The sequence below is a fragment of the Colletes latitarsis genome, chromosome 3 (assembly GCF_051014445.1).
Source record: "Colletes latitarsis isolate SP2378_abdomen chromosome 3, iyColLati1, whole genome shotgun sequence".
Lineage (NCBI taxonomy): Eukaryota > Metazoa > Arthropoda > Insecta > Hymenoptera > Colletidae > Colletes > Colletes latitarsis.
This window is the reverse complement of record NC_135136.1, coordinates 29,463,504-29,480,616: the sequence shown is the minus strand read 5'-3', so window position 1 is coordinate 29,480,616 and position 17,113 is coordinate 29,463,504. Positions and strand designations below refer to the sequence as shown.

Below are 17,113 nucleotides of genomic sequence, written 5' to 3'. Positions count from 1 at the left end.
CACCGAAGTAACATTATTGCAACAGTCACATTATTATTTATGTTAGATATAGATCTACGTAATGTAAAACTTATATGTTATCAATTTAATCAAGAAAATAATACTTTAAAAATATGTTTAACTTAATTCGGTTTATATAATTTTTAAACATTGAAAATATTAAAATTCATTTAATAAATGAAAGTTGCGTTTATCCGATGAAAAAATATGCATTCACAATTTGAATAATACCTTGACTGCTTCTTATCATTTTAAATATTACTGTTTCCTTTTATACTGTTTTTCAATAGTTGATTATTGAAGATACATTGTGCTATTCTACTCATTGTCATAGTTCAAAAGGTTGCTGTTCAATAATAAATGATCCACCAATTTTCATGTGGAGGTGGTAACATCTATATGTGTATGAGGAAATGAATATCCTCTTAAAGGTATTGAAACTGGGTCAGAACAGTTCGCAGTTGAAATTTAAACGTTGTTGAATTCACATCGGAAGCATCGCAATCGCTGTTAGTTCGGACCCGGTAGGAAATACTAAATCAAAATTGTCATTTTCTTTACCGATATTTGATACCATGTTGTCTTTTTTCAATAATTTTTAAACTCCAATATGTTCAGTATTCATATGTGTACGCATATGTCATATTTAAACTAAAAAGAAATAGAAATATTTATTGTGTTTACAAAAATTCAACTATTTATGATATAATAAACAGAATGCAGTTAAAATAATTACTTATTATGTTTCTGATAAAATTCATGAACGGTATTATTCCCTAATCTAATAGTTTATTAAAACAATAATGAAAAAATGCTTTATATTTTTTGTTTTTATTGCGCAAAGTTTTTCATGTGGTATTAAAAAAAAATAGTAGCCTTCTTTCACAAATTCATAATTTTGTAATCGTTAACTCTGATTGATTTAAGATAGAGGTTTTACAAATGTCCTGATTGAATATTTTTCAGTAAGCGCGTGAAGTGCGCGTGTTTAAATGATTATGTGTCCATCAGATTTATATTAAGTAATTATTATACTGTACTACGTCTGTTACGTATTTAACAGCTATATCATCGAGATGACAACTAAAGGAAGTGATGCGTATTTATATGAAATGTTGGATTTGTCTGAATCATCAAACTTAAAGAAACAACAAAGCGAAATTGCCAAATTCTTTGCTTATACCAACGTTTTGGTAACAGGCGGGACAGGTTTCCTGGGTAAATTACTTATCGAAAAAATATTAAGGTAATCTTTCGATAACATATACCTGATTTTTTTATTATTTAGTAATTTTTTTATCGAACTGTATATGAACAGTTCTACTGATTTTGATATATTCGATGTTTATTAAGATTTTCCAAACCATTTAATATCGTACACGAATGTATAAGAATTAATATCTTAATGAAATAAGATAGAGACGGTTTGAAATATGACGTAACATTTTCTTAAAATTCGTAATCAATCTTTTAGTTAATTTGTCCATTTCCATTTGTCTATGATACAAAGTATTATTATTGATATCACAGTAATATTGATTTATCGAATGTTTTTTAATGGGTCATATCCTTCAATGATTTGCAATGTGTATCAGTTTTCCGTTCAATGAACGGTTCCAAAGGTACATCCGGTAATTATAGACTAATGCTGTTATTCTTGCAATTCAGTTGAATTAATGTACAAATACTCTAACCACATATTCTAGGGGGAAAAGAACTCAAAATGTACTTTTTTTAAAGTGAGAAAACTTTTATTTCTTGTTCTATATCAAAATCGTAAATTTAAGAATAGTTCAAGCATAAATGAAATCGATCCATTAATTAAGAAATGTCAAATCAATTAATTTCACGAATAACATGTGAATAAGTAATGAAATTCTTATAGTATTTTTAGCATTGAGACTTTCCATTCTTAATTTCATCGTTCTCCCTTATCATTTTATTTCATTTTATGCATATTTGCAGATCCTGTCCAGATGTTGCGACAATATACATGATAGTAAGGCCGAAAAAGGGAAAAACTTCACAAGAACGATTTAAAGAAAATTTTAATGGATTTGTATGTAATATAGATGTAATGATATATATACATAGTTGAACAGTAATAATTGATATGTCATTCTAATCAGGAATTCAGTAGATTGAGACGTGAACAGCCAAACTTTCTCAATAAAGTGATAATGTTAGAAGGTGATGCGGCACAACAAGATTTTGGTTTATCACCGGAAAGTAAACAGATTCTGATGAATACAAATATTATTTTTCATGCTGCCGCAACTGTTCGATTTCACGAAACATTTCGCGTGGCGATGAATACCAACGTGAAAAGTACAAAATATATGTTATTGTTTGCAAAAGAATTGCCAAACTTAAAGGTACGTTTCACACCTTTAAATATTAAATAAAAAATATAAATAACTATTAACAGTTGAAATAATATTATTTAGAATTAGAATTATATAAAGTGTATTTATAAACCATTTTGCAGGCATTTGTACACGTGTCAACTGCATATTCACATTGTATGCTTAAATCTATCGATGAAATACATTACAAAGTTCCCACAGATGGTGATAAGATATTAACATTGTTGGATGTTCTGGATGATGATAAACTGGAGAAAATTACTCCAGTGTAAGTATTAATTAAAAATGGTATAAAAATTAATTCTGCAAATAAGAAAGTTACTGTAGAGATAACAATGATTAATTATAAATTTTTCATTATTGTAGTATACTTGATAAATGGCCCAATACATATGTATTTTCTAAAGCACTTGGAGAAAGTATTGTATTAAAGTACAGCGATAATCTCCCAGTATGTATTGTTCGACCTTCTATCATGATATCAACGAGCGAAGAGCCACTTTCAGGATGGACAAATAATCTGTATGGAGCAACAGGTGTAGTTATGGGAGGTAGTTTAGGTTTGATGCATACGCTATATTGTGTAGCAGAAAATATAGCAGATATTATACCAGCAGATTGTGTAATCTCTAATGTCATCTGTGCAGCTTGGGATATTGCCAACAGGTAAATCTTTAATTGCATTATCACTTTAAAACTGAGACTGAAAATCTAATTTGTCTAATTACTTTTGATTATATATAATACAAGCATGAACTAATATTGTTCTGCTGAAAAGAATAAAAAGATGATGATACTACTATTATTATAAATATAAACTACAGATTAGGAGAAATGGAAAGTGCTGGACAAAATTACAGTTAAAGTAAATATGTCTAAAGCTTAATCCTAATGGTAACTCTTTTACTCTGTAGAAAATCTTCCATAAAATCAAATGAGTCCAATATATCTGACGAGGAAAGAATACCTATTTATAATTCTGTATCATCATGTCAGAATCCAATTTCTTGGAAAGAATTTATGAAATGGAATGAAAAGTATGGTTTTGAAATACCAAGTGTAAAAGTTCTTTGGTATTACATGTTCATAATGACACGATATTTTGTTGTGTATCAACTGTGTAGGTTTTTCTTACACATAGTACCAGCAGCTATTGTTGATATGTTTGCATACCTTAAGGGTCAAAAACCTCAGTATGTATTTTATATATGAAGTATAATGCATATATAACAAATTACAATCAATGAAATGTATCAATTATACTACAAATTAATAATAATGATTAATATACTCTTATGTGATATACTTTTTAGACTGCTGCATGCATATAAAAAAATACATAAATTTAGCAACGTGATACATTACTTCTCAACACGTGAGTGGCATTTTAGAAATGAAAATGTTATGAAGCTTTGGGAAAAATTGAATTCTGTTGACCAAGAAACCTTCAAATTTAATGTAGCATGTTTCACCTGGCAGGACTACGTCTATTATCATGTAAGAGGTATTCGTTTGTACTTGCTAAATGATCCAATGGAAACTGTAGATGATGCAGTCAAGAAATATATAAAGTACGTTTCTTTTTAAAGTAATATTAATAATGAACCTAATAACATTCAGTGTTATAGAATGTAATTTTTTTGTATTTTAGGTTATTTATAGCACATTACTCACTAATAATATTAGTTTCCCTATTACTTCTATGGACATCTGTACGTTTCATAACTTTTGCTTGGTCGTTTTGTCCTTTGGCATATTAACGATTAGTGTAAACAGCATTTTAATCTTGTGTTCTAAATGATAAATTATTTAAACTTAATTTTATTTTTCTAATTACGTGTACACATGTCATTTGGAACATCTGTGTATTGTCGATTATGTGAATATGTTTGCTACAATGCTAATAGATGTCGCCACTAATCTGTATGTTGTGGGAATTGCCTTTGGAAACACGTGGTCACGTTTTTTTGCACGTATTGCGATGCGAGTAGTAGGCCTACTCTTACTCTTATGTATCAGGTGAAATAAATGAAGATACATCGTTATATGTAACGATAACAACAAGGAAATTTATTTTCAACGCAAGGCGTCTATGTCTTTGTCTAATCACACTAGTTTTCCTACGTACTTACTCGATGAGTTTCGTACAACAAGTGAAGTTGCGATTTTCGGGAGGACGCGCTCTCGCCATGGTGCGCTGCGCGTGCTGCCTTACGGCGGGTTCGCACGGCATCATGAAGACGCTCCCAAGAGTTCCTGTGTGGACAAGACTGCAAGTCTCGTTCCCACAACTTTCGTTACTTGAATATAACGTAGGTATGTATGTATGCATTAACTGTTTTACGTATAGTTTTTGTTACATCGTATTTTCTAAATTGAAAATTAAAAAAACATTTAAACTTTGCATATTTTTATTTAAAAAATATTCGTTAATGTGTTTGTCATTAAACATTAATTATAATTCGAAATCAAGAAGTCGAGAAAATATAAAGGGAGTAAATTAATTATGAAACGAAGGTATATGTATATACAATGTTCAATGTATCGTTTTTTTATTACTCAAAAATTTCCAAAGTATATATTATTTAATAAAAGGAAGTTATTTATCATTCTTACAGAAGGGAAGCCATAATTCCCAATGATATTTAAGTTTAATTTTGAAATTATTTCAGATAATTATTGACCCGTATAATTATCAATGCGACAAACCGAGTGTTTAGCGTAATTGCAGACTATATTAACACGTTCGTATACTGAATATCGCATCATTACAAAACATGACGCGTGATAAAATTGAGATTTCTGCAAAAATCATCTCGCTCACATATTATATGCAATTCATCGAGAATCTCATGCCTGATACTTTAATCTAGTTGATTACATTTAAAATTTAATTCTGGGAATAATGTAAAATATGTAGATTCGTAACGATGATTAATTTGTTTCGAAATCGTTCGAATTAAGCGATGCAATACAGAGTAAGTTTAGATTGCAGAAAGAAACCAGATAAAATTCGAAATTCGTTAATAATCATAGAAAATAGTTTTTTAAATGAAAAAATTACCAATTGTGAAAATGGGATTTGGTACGCGGGTGTTTCGCCTCGATTCATAATCGCGTTGGGCCAACGATCGTTCATAGGCGTAACTGTAAATAATTTAAAACTGATTGATTTATTACATATTGAAGTTTCAAGACAGTAATATCATTAATCATTAGGAACGGAATACATTTTACTTTGATTAAATGTTTAATGATATATTTTGAGTAGTCTATCGTAAATACAGAAATAATATGAATTTTTTAAAATAAATAATGAAGCAAGCATTGACATTAAAACAGATACGTAAACGATCGTGTACCAAGAGTCGCAATCTGTGCAATCGATTTCTCATCGAGCTACAACATTCTCGTCCATTATCAGTGGTACTATTATTCAAGGATTAGAAAACCTCGATACGCCAAGGTCGAGTAAAAACAGCAAACAGTAATGACACAGAGGGATCGAAGGGAGAGATCGGTAGAAGAAGCGGGTAAGTCGTGCGCCAGTCAGCACCATCGCGTACCGAGCGTCAGAGTGTAGCGCGATACGGGGATGGAGGCCGCGAGCAGGCGAACGACGAGTCGAGCAAGCTGAGTTGAGGATCGAGAACCAACCGGCGACTCAGGAAGGCAGTGCACGCCCGACTGCCGACACGAGCGGATGGCGTACGTAGCTGCTCGCGCCACGCTTACCTCGTGATTTTCCTTCCTGTCAGACACGGTCACCGCCGGTCGTACTTGTGACGAGTCACGCAGTATTTCAACTACCTTGCGACGGCACGCGGTTGTAATCATCAGGTCCATCGTGACGTCGCGTGTCGCGCAATCGAGTAGGAGAGAGAGAGAGGAAACGAGCGAGACAGAGGAAGAAATTAAAGAAAACACGGAGAAGCCGAAAAGTTGTTTTCGATTCGATCTCTGCTTCTCTCCGTCGGGTTTCCTTCGTCGTCGTGTTTTGTCATCGATGGACACTGTGCACGATACGCGTACCTTCTAACCACGTGTGTGCGCATGCACGCGTGCACGCATCCGTCACCCGAAACCCGACGCGCGCATACACATACATATACATTATCGGACCCGCGCGCGGTGACATACGGGCGCCTTCGAAAAGCGTGTGCGCGCGTGCAACCCTCCCGGAGCCCGCTGATGTTGGTTACCATAGTAGCGCGCGTGGCGATCAGCTGATCGTTGGGACTCGAGCGTGTTCGACCGTCGGCAGTCGGCCAGCAGCGGCTCCGTCCACTCGTCGTTCTGTGCATCGTCTCCGCATGCGTTTTCGTCATTAACGAGAATTTTCCTTCTTTCGCGTAACTCGCTCACTTACCGCGCCCGCGACTCGATGGCAAGGAAACGAACGATCACGTGAACGTCAAAGATCATCAGCGACGTCCTCGGAAAAATCTCGAAGAATGAAAGAAAGTTTCTAAATCGTATTCACCGTTACCGATCGTCGTATTCTGCACTACCGATGCTGGAAGGGTACATCGACATCCTCGCTGCTGTTGTAACTTATCGTGCAGAAGTTCGGACGAAGGGATTAAGCATGATTCGGAATACATTATCCGGATGATCCGTGACATGTCGATAACAAATCGAGAAAAAAACGTGTTGCACTTTCGTCGATGCACGTACCAGTAAGTTTGAGACACGTAATCGCTCTTGGCTGTTAAGATCTTATTGTGATTTACGTCACGCGTATTAAATTTAATCGTCCGGAAACGAAACTCAAGAGAGGAATCTGTCCAGCGACTGTGAATTCGAGAATTCCTTACCTTATTCTTCGACTGATCGTTGCAAAACATCACGTTCGACGTAGCGAAGCATTTCTGTTACTATCGATTGTTCGTCGCTTCTTCGTGATCGAACGTTTCTAACCTAAGTTCGGACGCGAGTTTATTGAATACAAATTAAACGTATTTGGTAGTAGTCACAGTTTCAAAATACGTCAGAAATACACGCACACACTGTTTTTTGGAACAACAACCGTATGTACGTTATGTTCGCGATAATATCGTCAGGTGGTTTTACAAACGTGACTGACCCTCGGCGACCATCAACAACACGCTACAAAACGTACGAAATGAAATTACGAGAAAACGATCACTCACTGAAATAAATATCTCTGCGGGAACTACCGAGAACGGACACTCGTCTTTCGACACACCGGTTAATTTTAAAACGGCAAGAAATTCGACTATTTAAACTAAGCCGGTACCGTATCCCATTCGTAAAAACGAAATGCAAATGTGACAGTTCGACTGATCGGAAGGTGTCGTCGCAGTGAGTCTTAAAATATATCGATATATCGATATCGTTTCGTATCACCGAGTGATCGCAATGGGCGATGGTCGTAGAATTTTTGTGACTGTGAAGAAAAGTAGTATGAACTCGTGAAGAATATGAATGTCTACTGTGTCTGTATGAACACGTTTTGACAATCATTTGTGCCTGCGACGGACGACTCGACCGCATTAATCGATTAATAAACTCGAAGGTGAACGCGTAAAGTGACTGTCTTTATCGAACTTTCGTCTGAAGTGATTTTTTTTCTGTGCGGTGCCTGCGACTATAGCTCATACATGCCAACTGCAACGATGTCAGTTCGGGGTATTTTCTCGTGCACGCGGAAACACTGTGATAGCCGATGCCAGCAACGCCATTACTCGGATTAAGTCAAGTGTGAGGAGAACGTGGTTCCTGGAATCATCTCAATAGAAAGCTTTGGTGAGTAAAAAATACATGTGTGTCTACTAGAACCTAAACAGAAGGAAGGTTAGAGTTCGTCTTGTGTGCTCGCGTGCGTAAGATCGTTCGCGTTGTGGGTTTAAAAAATCGAACTGCACTATTTTCCCGCCAGTTTTATCTTTCGATTAAATTATTCGTTATGCATGCACGAAAGTGGGGAACCGCAATTAATTGTGAAATTTCTTAAGAATATAACATTTAAATAAACGTACTCGTAGAAACGTGTAAAACGATCATTTTTACGTTTGGAAGCATTAGTAACTCCGCCGAGCAGAATATAGACTCCGGTCAGTTGTCGAGTCGACGAACCTCTATCGATCTTTGCCTCCTGTCTGTGTCTGTCCTCCCCCGCTCTGTGTCACACAGGAATGCAAGCTGCGTTGTATTTCTGGAGTGGTTATTTCTTAAGTTCTTCGAGCCACAATCTTTGTCATAGAATGTCAGAACAAACCGGTTAATTAACACCATTGCCTGATTGCGTATCATAAATATAAATGTACTGTGCTGCGTATGCGCACGAATGGTAATATTTTACGCTAGGATTGTTGGAACGTATATGAAATTTAAAGAGAATATAAACATACTTATCGAACAATTTTATATTGATTTAGAATACGTTATTTATCTTGATATATAGAGTGTTCGGTCGCTCCTGGGAAAAAATTGTAATGGGAGATTCTAGAGACCAAAATAGGACGACAATTAAGAATACCAATTTCTTAATTAGGGCTTCGTTAAAAAGTTATTAACGTTTAAAGTTCCGCTCGTAGAACGACAATCCGCAAACAGCTGCGTGCGTCCGGCAGTAGTTCTCACCACAGACGAGGTATACGAGTAGACCTTACATCCAATGTATTTTTTTGGCCCATTTTTCTGGGGCTCTAGAGCTCTATTAATACGCATTGTTTGCATTTTTAATCATTAAAATCCTCCAATCCGTGCAGAAGTTATGATTTTTTAAACATACGCATGAAATTTCAGGGTAACATTTCTAACCTCACATTATATTTTCGGAAAAGTATTTTTTTCTCAAAAGTGCGTAGCATTTCTGGGGTATGTGTATTCGCCAAAAATGATTGTAATTAACCCCCGTAACCGAATATAATTTTTCCAGAATGATTGGAGATTTTTTAATAACTTTTTAACGAAGCCTCGACCAAGAAATTGATATTCTTGATTTTCGTCTTATTTTGACCTCCAGAATCTCATAATAACATAAAGACATAACAGAATCTCAGAATAACATAAACAGAATTTTCGTTTACGCCAAAATAGAGATCCCATTTTATCCTGCAATGTACATGTAAACAATGTTTTCGTATCATCAATTGTTATTGAAATATCGCGACTGTCACACTTTAGCGTGGACACCCTGTATATTTTCATTATCTCTGAATATAAATTGTCTAGTGGGTTTTCCATTCTAGGAGAAATATTTAAAATGATCAAAAGGATGCGGCGATGTAGGAAAATAATTATAGGAGAACTGATTTTACAAATTAAATGTAACTTCTGCGGTTTATAAGTGTTCCTTTATTGTTCGATGGATTACAGTTCGAGGGATTACACATAACTGACTGACGCTTACCGGAATTCGGGAGCCGTTACATATGTTAGACAAAAACCAAAACGTTCTCTCGCGCGGAGAGAGAGGGGCTTTGTGTACATTGTACAGTAGTAAGGTACCGGGTATACGAAATACAAATTTAAAAAGATGGTTTAACGCTTACACCATGTTATTTCTTTTCGATTCTTCTTTTTACGAATCAAAAATATTGGGTTGTTCGGAAAGTAATTTCGTTTTTCTTCTTCATGAAAAGGAACAATTTTCTTATAATATATAAATACTAGCTTTTGCCCGCGGCTTCGCTCGCACTGGAAACCGTTTAGTTTCCTTGAAAATTGATGTTGTTTCTCCATAAAACAATGGATATTGATATTATTTCTAATGGGCCTCAACATACATAAAACAATTAAAAAGACACGCTTAGGTGAAATAAGGTAACTTTAAAGCGAAATAAGTGTATCAATGAGCATTCAGACCAAGTATTAGGTAAATCCGACAACGAACAAAATATGTCCCATACAAACGTTGCAACCCCTTTTCACCCTTTCAGAGGTTGAATTTTTTAAAAAACTGGAATAAGTGTTTGATTAATTATATCAAAGAGTATTAAGACCAAGTATGAAGCAAATCACGAACAAAATATGTCCCATACAAACGTTGCAACCGTTTGGTTGTGTCTGTTGGTAAGAAAACGAAACTACGTTCCGAACAACCTAATAGAAAGAAGGCAAAAATAGAAAGAGTCGTTGGTGTTGTGAATATTTATGAGCCATAATATTCGAGACACGCCATTGGCCATAGTTAAGGATAAACACCGCCCGCATAATGAAAATACATACTTACACGGATCGCGAACGGGTTCGGCTCCGATTTAGATAAAACTTTGCAGGCTTGTAAAACAGTCGAAAATAATACATACATATTTTTTTTAGCAGCGGTAACCCAAGTTTAAGGGGTGAAACCACCCTCCAAAGTTTGATTTCGAAAGTGCTGACTAGGAAACGGTTAGAGATAGAACAAAATGTTTTATAGATATATATATATGAGAAGAAAATGTTTGAATTGTCAAAAAATGTTCAAAAATGTTTACAAAAAATGTATTCGCTATGTTCATTTGAAAAGTTACAGCAATTGTTCATAAAACAAAAAAGATAGCATGTTTTATTCTGAGCTCAACCATACATATATACACGTAGTATCATTAACAGTTAACACAAAAATTCCACGTATTGTGTCGATTTTGCAATTTGTACCACGAGCGACTGGTATAAGAAATGGAATTTTTGTGTTAACTATTATATTACATGTGTATGGTTGAGTTTAAAATAAAACACGCTATTTTTTTTGTTTTATGAATAATTACTGTAACTTCTCAAATAAATACAGCAGATGTAATTTTTTTAAACATTTTTGAAAATTTTTTGATAACTCAAACATTTTCTTCTTATATGACAAAAACTATTCAATTTTTGTCAATATATTTCTTTTTTATTTCTAACCGTTTCCGAGTCAAACTTTGGAGGGTGGTTTTATCCCTTAAACTTTAATTACTGCAGTTAAAAAAGGTACGTATATATTATTTTCGGCTGTTTTACAAGCCTACAAAGTTTCATCTAAATCGGAGTGGCCCTTCCTTGTTAGTGATAAGCTCAACGTTCGAGGCACGTCGCTGTCTTTTAGTAACATACAATGATACGCTTTATCGGTTTTGTTTTCGATAGTTTAAAGAAAGAAAATATGCCAGTTCACAAACATGAATCACCTTCTTTCCTTTTAACGGTAGGCACTTATTTCATCGTCCGTAACGTTTACTTTTGTAATCTCGTATTAATATTAAATAAATATAAATGTTGATTGCTCTCTTATGTATCAGCGTTAATGTGTTTATTTAAGGTTTTTGTTAGACTTTCCAAAGTACTGTTAATCTTATAATTTACGAGCGATTTAACCCTAGTCTTGACCCTCATTGGTAATTTTGTTAAATTAGTAAATGTAATAAGTAAATAATCATTATTGGCGACTAATTAAGATAAAATAAAACAAGAAAAATGTACCAAGGTTAGACTGATATGTATTTATTTGATTATTGTACAATTATAGTTAAACATTGGAAATTGTTAATATACGTAACGTTCACACGATGATAAAATAGAAAAATAATAATTTTGTCATTTAGTTTGTTAATCGACGTAGATTTTTAACTCGTCGAAGTTTCTTAAACTTTACTAATAGGATGGCCCATATTGTTTTCTCAAAGTATCGAATTCAATTAGTTATAATGATCTGTTACTCGAAACTTTATTCACCGTATATTTAGTCTGTTGTTGCAGTTCAAACGAATTGCAAGAATGTTGAATTACCAATGAACAGTATGCTGATTTACTCATTGGCAACTTTTTACTTCGTGTTCGCAACTTACAGTTTCATAACAATCTTATCTAACACTGACGTAAATATAGTCACGTTCTTATAACAGTTAGATGAAGTGTACATTCCACTTATTCTTTTAATCGAGAATAAACGTTCTCTGCTTTTGTACTTTATCGTTATTAAATTTTCGAAAAAAGTAAATTAAATTTAATATTTATTCGCGAGGGAAACGCAAAAAAAAGAACAGTAAAACGAAAGTAAATGGTTAGATATAATTGGGAAACACAACAGTTCTGGAAAATATCATACTTGATTTTACAAAACTAGGTGTATTAATGCCGTTCACTTTCTTGATTAATGACGTACAGATTATGTTCTTTTAGACTAATGCTTGATTCTGTGAAATTTTTCAGAATGTGTAATCTAAAGTACGTACTGAGTTTGGTCATATATTCTTAGGACCGGTGGTATTGAATTGCAATGAATTAGAGTTCTTTCTCTTGAATGTTTTACTCTTATAACTGATGAAAATGATTTCTTATTTGTTTGTGCATAGATAGTTAATCGTAAAGTACAGAATTAAAAAATGTCGTTCTATGTGCGTTAAAAGAAAAAATGTACGTTCATTTTTCGCAGAACGATAGCTAGGTCGAGTGTTATCTGGAAAATAAACATTTAAATACAGTGTTTAGCGTCGATGACCACTTGCTATCGGCAATTTATTTGACACGTTTGCATCACCTTGCAAGAGGTAATTATCAGGGTGATTATCCTCGCTAATCAATTCTTTCATGGTAAATTTAAATAATTTGGTTTTCTTCTGGCCTTTATGTTTAGTGACAATCTTGTAGTTTACAGATGCAACTAAAATATTGCAATCACACTTTATTTTATAATTATCTAAATAATATTTTGTATATTGCCGTCCTTATTTTCAATCAAATATTCTTCTATACGGTTAGCAATACTTTTTATTGGTTTTAGATATGAATATTTTAATTAATTTTTTATTAGTGTTTAACCTAATCGTTTACAAATTTTGCATGACATTCATGCCAGAATTGTAGGAATGTATTTGTATCTTTCTCGCTGAGAAATTTCGATATTTATTACTTATGCAATAATTAGTAAAATATTGACTCTCAAATTAAAAGCTTTTTAAAATTTTATCAGTGATATTAATTTGGCCACGTCTGTACATGTTCATGGCAGGTTAAACTAATACAATAATAAAAGTAGAAATACATATAATGCATATTTTATATGTTCTTAAGATATGTCTTCAACATTTTGAACGCTATAAGAATGCATTATGTGTTATATAAACTGTTTTTATGGTTCGAATTTCATATTAAAAAATTCTGTTGTAACAATTATGTACGAGTGTATTTTAACCCTTTGACTGCGGCACGATACTCGTATATCATAAGTAGTTTTCTAAGTTATCTTTAATTTACTTAACCCTCTATAGTCCAAATTATATATTATATTATATATATTATATATTAGATAAATACTAAGAACGAGGTTTAAATTGGAAGGTACGCTTCAGTAAACACAAATTTTCAACTGTATTCACGTGAGATTTTATAAAATAGTTGTTTTATATTAATTGCTTGTTATACTATTCCTTTGATACTTTAATTGGTACATATTGACAATAGAATTAAATCAGACTTAAAGAATGTAAGTAATGGTTATGTGACTTTACAGTCATGTTGGATTGTAGAGGGTTAACTTGCACATTTCTTCAATAGTAATTGGTAATATAATACGTCTTTCGCATACAGGGTGTTCGATAACTGGCGGCACAAGTGAAAAGGGGGTGACTCTACATGAAAGAATAAGTCTAAAATATAGAATAAAAATTTGACATGAGAGGCTTTGTTTTCGAAAAAATCGGCTTTGAATTTTCGCCGGGTACGCGTGCACTTGATCATGTCTTGTTATAACGAATCTTGCTGTAGACTATTGTCTCGATCGAAGTTTATGTTGATAAACACTTCCAGTTTTATGGAATTGTTTATTAACTTAAACTTAAACTTAAACTGCAATAAACCCATCGAGACAATTATCTATAGCGAGATCCGCTATAACAAGACATGGTTAAGTGCACGCATACCCGGCGAAAATTCAAAGTCGATTTTCTCGAAAACAAAGTCTCATATGAAAAATTGTTATTCTATATTTTAGACTTATTTTTTTCAACTACCCATTTTTGAGAAAAAAATTCGATTAGGCGTTGACATTTTTCGGCGAAATTGAAAAGTTTCAAATCACTCTGGAAAAATTATTTTCGATTGCAGGGGTTAATTACAATCATTTTTAGTGAATACACATACCCTCGAAATCTTAACCATTTTCGAGAAAAAAATTCCTTACCGAAAATATAATTTCTGGCCAGAAATGTCTGCCCGAATTTTTATGCGAATCTTTAAAACGTCATAACTTCTGAACGGATTGGACGATTTTAATGTTTAAAAAAGCAAACTACGTGTATTTTGATGCAGAATATGTAGAAATCGCAAAAATATTCGAAAAGCTGTTCCTTGACCCCCTAAAATGAGAAAAACCCCATAAAAATGGTCCAATTTTCAAACAGCCATAACTCCTACAATAGTGAATATATTTCAATGAAACTTTTTTCTCAGGTAGAGCTCATGGGTACCTACAAAAAAGTATTAGACAATTTTTCCGTAGGACGTCAAACAAAATTATTAAAAATAAAAAACGAATTTTTAAGAAAAATCGACAATTTTTCGGCGAAATTGAAAAGTTTCAAATCGTTCTGGAAAAATTATTTTCGGTTGTGGGGGTCAATTACAATCATTTTTGGTCCATATATGTACCTCCGAAATCCTACGCATTTTCGAGAAAAAAATTCTTTACCAAACATATACTGTGTGACCGAAAATGTTTCTATAACTTTTTAACGAAGCCTCATTCAACAAATTAATATCCCTGATTTTCGTCTTATTTTGGCCTCTAGAATCTCCTATCGAAATTTTTTCCAGGGGTGGCCGAGCACTCTGTATACGCCTTTCGTAGTCAAAGGGTTACATGAATTTTAATTGTAAATGCGCGTTCACGTCTATTCGTATTTGACATCGAGGGTTTATATCCGTAAACAAAGTATGATTATTATTATTTTGATAGGGTCCGTTGATCTCTACTGTACCAATTACGCAATAGTAGTTCGATTAGGGGTAAAATGCACGGTGAAAGGTCGCGAATAAGGGAAAAGTCCATAAAACGTAAATATGGTGGCTGGAGTGTCGTTGCGACTGAATATTAATGTTGTCGCGGAGGTGGTCCGAGATTGGTATGCGCGTATGGGTTTACAGGGACAGATGGTACTGTATACGCTGCATACGTGCGAGAAACGGGCAGGCGCATCTTAATTTGCGGTCGCACGTTCCTAATTTGGTTTACCGACGGTCGTGCACCCAACGAATAACGTTCTGCCGCAGTTGCGCGGCATTAGAGGGAACACAGGGATACGGAGTAAGAGACAAAGAGACAGAGAGGATGGTTATTAGTCGCTCGCGGTTATTTCATTTGCGACTCATGGTCCGTGGTACGGGTTCGTGTAATTGTCAGGTTTACGAGGGGCCCGCCACCACGACTTGCGACAAAGCTCCGTCGAAGCGTATCCAGAAAGTTATGGTCTATGAAAAGTACTGTAATTCGCGCTCGACGGGAGAGGCGTGTGTAGATAAAAGAATATGTTTTTTTTTTTTTGAAAAACAACGCGACTGCATCGCGTAATTTACGTACTTGTTCGTCTCGCTCGTGAAACGGAGACAGTATCGGAAATGTTGGTTCGTTTACGATGAGTAGTAAGAAAATAGAAAAATATACGAGGCTCGTTCGATAAAGAGACAAACGACTGCTGTTGAAATATCGTTCGTGCATGGGTCTACTCTAACTCGTGTCTCCAAGAGCCTCGTCGAATTTCTCGATTTGAGATGAGTGATTTGAATCGATACTTAAATTGGAAGTGCTATGGAGGCTACAGTAAGAAAAATTCAAAGACAAGTAACGGAAACAAGAAAGCGATAAGAAGTATAAATTAGATGCAATGAATACCAAAAACACATATGTCGAGAACATTTGATACCAAAAGATTATTTATAATACATTACAAAGAATACATATTGATTTTTATATTTTTCTTTCTACATTGTTTACGTTTTATTAAAACTTTCTTTATTTCGTTTAAATACTGTATTATTTGCGCTATTAATTTTGCCATAATTTTTGGGATAGTACGAGTTCATTTGTGTATTCTAATGTAAAAATCGTATTATTTCTATACTAATATTCTAATTTTTCTACATTGACGAGGACGGTATGGATAGTTGCAAACGTTTTCAATCCATTGAAACTGTGTATATAATATATATTAAAATAAATTTAAAAAATTCAAAGTTCAATATCAATAGGAAAACACTGATAACTGGTGCTTGTCATATTTTTCTTCGTTTGTAAAATTTAAACTTATTACCGTACTTATTGCATTTATGATTGGCAACGACAGGAGCGCGAGCAAATTAGAATTTCTTGTTGGCATTGAAGGGCACGACGGAAAAATGTGTAATGTAGATCGCGTGTAAAGTTGCTCGGTGTGCTTTATATGTATATCGTGGTTTCGGAAGCGAAACTTACACTTACCCTCTAAGTTTACAGACATCTCGACAGCACTCGAACCGCATGCGTTCCGTGTACTTATATTTACCTACACGTTGAGAGAGGTGAAGTAGCTTACGGAATCCAAATGAATAAACAGGTGTTCAGCTATGGGATACCTGTTCACCGTAAATGGATATTTTTAATCATCACCAGGATTGGCGCGCAACGCCTAATGTATAAATGTTATCTGAATCATCATTCTCTTCTATCAGCTCTTACGCGTTGTACGATTTTTATTTAACCGCTGTAAAAGATCAAGATTACGAGAATGCGTTTCAAACGTTGAAAAAGAGATAAAAATGATAGTTATTTTCAAAATCTAGACTCA

The 17,113-nt window shown here is 34.1% G+C and overlaps 2 protein-coding genes across 5 annotated transcripts in view; both read left to right on the top strand.

The window, feature by feature from the left end:
* Nucleotides 1–369: 369 nt before the first annotated feature.
* On the top strand, nucleotides 370–4,185 carry LOC143340189 (fatty acyl-CoA reductase 2-like). 3 transcript variants are annotated; one of them, XM_076761860.1, is made up of 9 exons: nucleotides 370–524; nucleotides 1,064–1,246; nucleotides 1,966–2,059; nucleotides 2,130–2,375; nucleotides 2,489–2,634; nucleotides 2,733–3,032; nucleotides 3,281–3,559; nucleotides 3,680–3,863; nucleotides 4,018–4,185. In XM_076761860.1, the coding sequence occupies exons 2-9, from the start codon at nucleotides 1,077–1,079 to the stop codon at nucleotides 4,165–4,167; spliced, it is 1,569 nt and encodes a 522-aa protein (XP_076617975.1). In that variant the 5' UTR covers nucleotides 370–524; nucleotides 1,064–1,076; the 3' UTR covers nucleotides 4,168–4,185. The 3 variants fall into 3 exon arrangements, with proteins under 3 accessions (XP_076617975.1, XP_076617974.1, XP_076617976.1); XM_076761859.1 differs by having other exon boundaries at nucleotides 3,680–3,937; XM_076761861.1 differs by lacking the exons at nucleotides 3,281–3,559; nucleotides 3,680–3,863; nucleotides 4,018–4,185 and adding an exon at nucleotides 3,117–3,141.
* A 1,826-nt stretch (nucleotides 4,186–6,011) lies between these two features.
* Nucleotides 6,012–17,113, top strand: part of LOC143340195 (uncharacterized) — a 937,384-nt gene continuing 926,282 nt past the window's right edge. Inside the window, exon 1 of one of the 2 annotated variants that reach the window (XM_076761872.1) lies at nucleotides 6,012–8,135. The gene's annotated coding sequence lies outside the window, so the exon portion shown is untranslated. The remainder of the gene's footprint in view (nucleotides 8,136–17,113) is intronic. The other variant, XM_076761870.1, reaches the window with a different exon arrangement.